The sequence below is a fragment of the Hevea brasiliensis genome, chromosome 9, assembly GCF_030052815.1.
Source record: "Hevea brasiliensis isolate MT/VB/25A 57/8 chromosome 9, ASM3005281v1, whole genome shotgun sequence".
NCBI lineage: Eukaryota > Viridiplantae > Streptophyta > Magnoliopsida > Malpighiales > Euphorbiaceae > Hevea > Hevea brasiliensis.
This window is the reverse complement of record NC_079501.1, coordinates 84,769,653-84,777,411: the sequence shown is the minus strand read 5'-3', so window position 1 is coordinate 84,777,411 and position 7,759 is coordinate 84,769,653. Positions and strand designations below refer to the sequence as shown.

The 7,759-nt window shown below is 35.1% G+C and overlaps 1 protein-coding gene across 1 annotated transcript; it reads right to left on the bottom strand.

Moving 5' to 3' along the window:
* Positions 1-485: 485 nt before the first annotated feature.
* LOC110645021 (uncharacterized) lies at positions 486-6,747 on the bottom strand. The gene is made up of 5 exons (XM_021798015.2): positions 6,404-6,747; positions 5,337-5,438; positions 2,437-2,575; positions 2,290-2,336; positions 486-1,074 (listed from the first exon to the last, which is right to left on the bottom strand). The coding sequence occupies exons 1-5, from the start codon at positions 6,488-6,490 to the stop codon at positions 853-855; spliced, it is 597 nt and encodes a 198-aa protein (XP_021653707.1). The 5' UTR covers positions 6,491-6,747; the 3' UTR covers positions 486-852.
* Between the last annotated feature and the right edge of the window lie 1,012 nt (positions 6,748-7,759).

Genomic DNA, 7,759 nt, shown 5'->3' with positions numbered 1-7,759 from the left:
ACAAAACCAAGCACATCCTGTGCCCAACCACTCCAACCAACCTAGGAACCCTATGCAAAGTCAGACAAGGCTACAGCCACCTAGCTACCGTAACATCGCAGCATATGCATGCGCCAAGCTTTATCGCCGACTGGGTGACGAGACACTCCAATGGTTTAAACTATAACCCGGGAAAGCAATCGAAGGAACCTAAAGTCTCGCAGGTACCCAAACCTAGACAACATAGGGCCTACAAATCAGCTGTAGATACAGTAAATCCTGGCTCCGAAAGGGTGGCTCTTATACATTTGAGATTTAACTCCTTTCTTCTCTAGCTCCCAATAAAGAATTTCCATAACTTACACCTCATTTCATGCCTTTTCAACTGAAGTGGCATCTCCGTCAAACTCCATTCAGAATGAGACACACACACACACACACACACACACACACATTCAGAATGAATCATTATGCTATTAAGAAATACCCATTGTCCACTGTTGTCATGCAGAGAGAATGAAATTATCGTCATTTCTTCACGTCCTCTTTTATCCAAATATTACAAAACAGGGCTACTATGTCCTGCATTACACCAATCACACACAAAAAGGGAAATCCTTTTGTCTAGTTTTGTGCTATCTTCTCTTTCCTTCCCAACCAAAGGCAGCATAATACTCCAAAAGGAACTGACAATGGAATGAATTTCTAGGAGGAAGAATATGAAGTAAACTAATATTATTACAAGCTTAGCAATTTAAAAAGAAATAATTGGACTTGAGCAAATCACAAGGGGAAAAAAATGAGAAAGAAGACAGATTTCTTGTTCAAGGAAGACATCTGTTTGAAGTATGTAAAACCATCTTCAACATGGCATTAGCTCTTGATGCTCCCAAAGAACCTAGAAAGTGGCACAGGACCATCCGCCTCTTCATCGTTACTGTTGGAGTGCTTGGATCTTGACCTATGCCTCTTTTCCTTCTTTGTTCTCTTTGACCTGGACTTTGATCTTCTTGATTCTCTCTCCTCATCATCACTACTCGAAGAATCCGAAGATGAACTTGATGAGCTAGAATCTGATGATCTCTGCCTTGAATGCTGTAAAGCCAATGTTAAATAAGCTTCAAGTTTAAATGCTTTCAAAACAACATTCATAGTAAGGAAGTTGAAATAAAAAAGAAGGCTCTGCTTGAAATAAAGAATCTGAATGACTGCACACTAGTGCCCAAGTCACATACCTAGTAATATCACCATTTCAATTTTGATGCCCATCTTCGGAACAAACTTTAATTGCACCATTGAGCTTAACTTATTCATTCAAGTCTCATTTTGTTCATGAAGTATAACCCAGGGGTCCCGAGTATGTTATATGGGATCTTAAAGCACCAATTTTAAAACAAAGGTTTGAGAATCAATAATAGTTTATGTGCACAACAATCTAGGAATGAATATACACGATCCAGCTAAGTGTAAGAATATAAAAATAAAAAATAAAAAGGAACCACCAATCATTCACCTAGGTCTCTAACCCTCACCCCGTAGTGGTTCATCAATACTTCAAAAAGTAGAGCACTTGGCAGGGCCAAAATGTTCAATTTATTATTCCATCAAATGGATGCTGACCTACCATTTTATTACCCAATCTCAGCTTTACATCAACAACTAAAAATAATAAAACATTAACTATAGAATTTGAATTTGATTTTCCAATTCAAAGGGCATTACTCTTAAAAAAACACAAGACGGGGAGAAAAAAAAATGCTAAAAACATGATGCAATCCAAAGATTCAGTCGGTTAAATGTCATCCACAGCAAAGCTCCACTCACCTCAAACCTGACGCAAGATTTCATGTATGTTTGAAATTGATGTCAGGAAACTACTGATCTAAAAGGAGCTTCTTAAATTCGTATTGTGAAGTACATTAACCCACAGGTATACTCCCCAAATTGAAATATGAGGATGTGCCATATTTTGTCTTCTTCAGGCGGCAAGTGCTGATAAATTCTTGAAGCAATTATTATAAAAACAAGCAATTTTTCTTTGCAAATGAGAATTATTTCTCACATATCATAGGCACAAGGCAGACCAATTACCATAAGGCATTAGTTTCTGATCAGCAGATTACACACACGTAATTTCAATGGGGAGTAGGGAACCTAGCCTAAAGAATGAGTAAACTACATTTAATTATCAATAAAAAGATATAAAGAAGTACCAAGTTCAGCATCATAAATTTCAGTCAAATATAAAATGCATTATTCTAGGGAAAAAAAAAAACGCTAAATTAGTAAAACTATTAGAAATTCATGCACCTTTCTCTTCCTGCTACTGCGTTTCTTTAAATCTTTGTCCTTTCTATCTGCAAGGACATATCTCATTCAGAAGGGTGAAGATAGATGGTAGTATTTGTTCACATAGTAGAATAACATTTTTCATTTATCAAGGTCTTTTACACGTACCCCTTTTATGATTAGACTTGCTAGAGTGGTTCCTTCCATGAGCAAGTTTTCGTGCCCTTTCAGCATCAAGTTGAGCTCTGTACTCTCGCATCATTCTATCTGTATCAGCTTCCAATTCCCCCCTTTTCATTTCATCCTCCTGACATAGCAAATGAAGGGACAATGTGAAAGTAATGCATTATAACAAGAACCATAGTAGTAAGACCACTACATTTCATCCTGCAAAAACTATCTTCAGAGAAGTAATGCAGAAGGGCCTTCTTTATTAAATGGTCACAGTAAACAACTTAATACTTTAAACAGATTAAGCATACCATCCTATACTATTCATCTACTAAATGGGCTATGTTGGTGTTGGGACTTTTTTACACAAATAATTAATAATTAATTATGTTGTGTTTGCATTGACCAAATGCTGTTGTTATACCCAACTTTCTACTTGACATATTAACCCAGGCTACCAAATAACAAAACATGCATACCACATATTGGCTGCATATACACTCAGCTATGCAAGGTGCCACTGGATCTTCTTGGTGTCTCTTAGATTTTTTATGTTACAAACTGCCACAGTCCTCTTATTACTAAAAGGGTAAACTAAATTAAAAACTACCTCTGTAAGATTAATATGATTTCCCTACATCCCACAGTAAGGCACACAAAGACACCTGCTAACTAATTTGATGCGTTCCTCATTGATTCTACAAGGAGGTCTTGGATGTAATATTTATTAGTTTGCAAATCTACTTTTGTGAGCTAGCTTTTGAGGTGGACTTAGGCAAATTCATATCATTTGGTATCCGAGTCTCACTCTACATGGGTTGATGGACTAGGGCCATGTACAAAAATTCCCTGACATTCTTCAGAGAGATCGGGGTGAATGAGTCATGACCCTCGTTGCTTCACGAGGACGTTCATTCTAAAGGGATCAGGAATAATGCGTCCCACATCGATTCTGCAGAGAGGTCTTGGGTGTTATATATATGGGTTTGCAAACCTATCCTTATAAGCTAGCTTTTAAGATAGAGTTAGACAGATTCCTATCAATTTTCATGATGTATCTCACATCGGTTCTGCATGGGAGGTCTTGGGAGTTACATATATGGATTTGCAAACCTCCCCTTATGAGCTAGCTTTTGAGGTGGAGTTATGCAGATTCATATCATTTAGTATTGGAGCCTCACTCTACACGAGTCGGTGGACCATGTACAAAGGTTCCTTGACGTTCTTTGAGAGAGGTCGGGTGAAAGAGTCATGGCCCCGGTTACTTCACCAGAACGTTCAATCCAAAGAGGTCGGGAATGATGCGTCCTACATCGGCTTTGCAGGTAGGTCTTGAGTGTTATAGATATGGGTTTGCAAACCTCCTATTGTGAGCTAGCTTTTGAGGTGGAGTTAGGCAGGTTTGTATCATAATCACACATCAAAGAGTTCAAGCGATTAAATTCTCTCCAATTTGCCTCACAGTTGCCAACCCATAAACTAAATGCCAATATGTAATCATGCTTATATTGTTAAATAATTATTGGAACCTGACAAAATATTAAATATAATTCTTGTTTTCTACTCCAGTTTCAAAGAACTTAGTTATGCTTGTTTTTAAGTAATAAGGTAAGTGCATCATTTTAGATAATTTGAAATTTTGCTAAGATACAAAAGCCTCTCCACTAGAATCTTAGGGTAGTTGCAATATATGAACTTCAGTGTTTATCCATATAAAATCAGACTAAATACTCATTCTTGGATATATAAAACCCTCAACTGTAATTTTCCCTATTCCAAACTAACCTCATAATAACCTTTTGTAGTTTTATTTAATTTAATTCCTGAATGCTGCAGAATGGTTTAGGTCCGCCCTGACAACAACTGGAAAATCAGAATAACAAACTCCCATACCTGTCATCCTTAAAATATTTAAACTTAGGTCCTTGAGTAATGTTGCAATTTGCTACTATCTCAACAATCTGCAATTAGGATTGGAGTCAGTGCTGATAAATATTTTCATAATTTATTCTCTTAATTATTTTTCTTTTCTATAGGAGATTTCATAACTAATGAAATGAAGAATTGCCAGGTATTGGTTGAACTTCAGATAGCACAGCACTTTCTTTCTATCAAATGGCAAGAGAACTAGATAAGGTAACAGCAGATGGGGATTTCTAATTTCCAAAACTAAATTTGCCCCAGTTAACAGAAAGAAAAATATGCACAAATGTTTTTTCAGGTCCCCATTCTGTTTCTAACTGAAATGGGATGGTAAAGTCACTAAAGCATTCATTGTAATTGAGCAACAAAACTTCTAAATTCCTTCTCTGAAAAATTTGCTGCTACTGATGCAAGAGTAAAGCTATGTGCCTTCATTTACTAGCATACACATAAAAACATTTAGCCAGTCACACACATTAATAATTATTTTCTCCTAAAGAATATATATTATTGTGTCATTAGATGATTTATTGTGCCAATCATCATGGTCTTTTAATTTTATCATTTTTCATGACATCTTCATCAATTTTGATTCCTTTCACTTCTTGAATAAAGTTAGATCAAACAATTTTAAGAATATAAAATAAGACTATTCATGAAATTTAACATTGTCCTCATTTTTCTTCAATTAAATTAGTGTTTAGAGAATGTCATTTGAAAAAAAAAAATGTTATAATCAGCTTCCATCAATAAAATTTTCTAGATGAGTGCCAAATCCTCCTACCCCTCTCTTTTTAATGCAATAACAAAGAATTCAGAATCCAACCAAGAACTAAAACTCCCCACTTGTGATTGCATAGAAGCACATACACAGAATTATTTTTCGAATGAAACATGGTATGCAAACAATAGAAGGTTGCGTAACAGGAAGCCACACAGAATAAATTAATAATAATAATATAACAACAGCTTACCTTTTGCTTTCTCTTGAACTCTTCCCAGGTAACTGTGTGAGAAGTTTTAAGGCTGGCCAAACGAGCAGCATGCCACTCTGGTGAATGAAAAGAACCATCCACCTGCGATTGTCCTCATCAGAAATGTTCCAAAAGAACAAAAACCCAAAAAATAGGGGAATAAAAGAAAAAGAAGAATCATCCAAAATGATAAAATTGCATGAAAATTTATTCTTGGATAAAGAGCAAGAGACAGAACATAAAACCGAAAGTGTCAAATCAACTAATTCTAAAATAAATTTCCTTCCAACTATCCTCAGAAACGTGGTGTATGGTGATATAGACAGATCCTCCTTGGTGGTGCCACACAGTTTTCCAGCATTTAAAAGCTCTTAAGGCTAATAATCACCTCAAAAGATGCCCATGAGATTTAGGATGCTCTGGGCATATGTACATGAGGAAGCAGCTTTTATACCTATAAATATACCCAATGGTGCATGCTATAAACTCATCATATTGTAGAAAAGGTTTTACTTCCACAAGCACTGTATCAAAATTCAGAATAATATCAAATGGAAGACCCCACTTATCCTGTAGCATCAACAGTACAAATTAAGTTTCAAAGAGCCAACTATTGTGCCTTTAACCATTTCAACTAAACACCAATCAATACCCAATAACCATTTCAACTAAAAACCAATCAATACCCATGAAGAAAAAGAACCAAATGAGCTAGCTAAGCATAAAAAAACCTCAGCTTTTTAACTGTGAAATGATTCCAACTTTATGGGACTATGTTACTGATTGCAGCTAAAAAATTTTGGGGAAAATTTGTAAATAAAATTACAAAATAAAGACCTATTAACTAAATATATTAAAACATGATCCAAATTCAATCCCAGACAGCGTGATTGATTTCCAGCTACCCATTGGCACAACTAATTCGACAAACACTGAGCACAAGCAACCAAAAAAATGCAAAGAACATAAATTTGACACAAAAGAGAAAAACTATCGCACAGGATTAAAATTGAAACATGGAAATTTGCAGAATTGAGTGATAGGAAATAGTATGAAAGGGTACAAACCATGCCATCTTCGATCTCTTCGGGCCCAGCAGAGCTCGAGCCAAGTCTCGCTCTCTGCATAGCTTTGTAGGCTTGATTTTTGCCCATTTCGAAATCTTAGATATACCCAGATGAAAAGAAAAGGGAAGTATCAAATATTGATTCCGAGGGAAAATTCTGACCCAGAAAGAAAATCAAGGATAAATTTTGGATAGAGATTTGATTAGGGCATTAACGGTCCAAAACCCATGTAAACGAAAGAGAAGATATAGCGCACATATAGAGAGAGAGAGAGAGAGAGAGAGAGAGAGAGAGAGTTTTCCCAGAAAGAGAAATAAAATAAAATACTAACTTAATTCAACTCTGTCGCTTCTTTCCACTGCCGTTTTAACCCAATTAAAAAAAAAAAAGAGCTGATCATACCAAATTGGTTAATCACGATGTCAACGATATTTTTGTATACAAAATTTTAAGAAAAATAAAATAAAATTTTTAAAATTTTAAATTATTTTGATTATGCTTATAAACACAATAAATTCAATAAAATATAATTTTAAATGTAACATCATAAAAATATTAATAAAACTTTTTTTTATAAACTTAAATAAAAAATAATTAATTGTGATAGTACCTATTGACTAGAAGCAATTAGTTGATTGTCTTTGCACAAGAATAATCCAAGGCCTGAGCTTGTATTAACTGATGGTGGTACTGTTAATGGTAAATGAGGTGTTGAATACTGTTTTGAGAAACTGGGGTCTGGTTAAAGATGATCACAAGGAATTAGATGCCAAGGACATCTAGGTAGGTTGAAAGTGAGGTTGTTTTCCCATCTTTTGGGAAATATAGTAGTGAAGTTTTAGATGGTATGGTGGTTGATGATCATGGAAGAGGAAGGATTGCCAAGAAAGTTTGTTTGGATATTTAATTTATAGATGCGATTGCTTCCAATATCCTTTTTCTTATGGAGTCAGAGCACCGCACTGTCAAGGCGGAAGCTGCGGGTTCGAGCCCCGTCAGTCCCGACGGATCCAAATCCAATAATCTAATAAAAAAATACATCAATTCATCTCTCCCTTTTCTGCGAAAGGGGGGCAAATAGCACAATTTCATTCCCAAGGGGATCCTTAATTATTATTATTCTTTTATTATTCTTTTATTGTTCTTATTTATATATTTTTTTTTTTTTTTTGTTCCAATTTTGTGTAATCTCAATTCAAAATTTTAATTTTAAACAATCTATCTCATTCAAATTGCGCATTGAAGTTTTAATATATTCTATGCATTTCATTACCAAAGAAAGGGGGTATTAAAAAAATAAAGATCAAATAAAAATAAGGATCCCACTTCTATTAGAGAGGGAATGAATAATTTTGT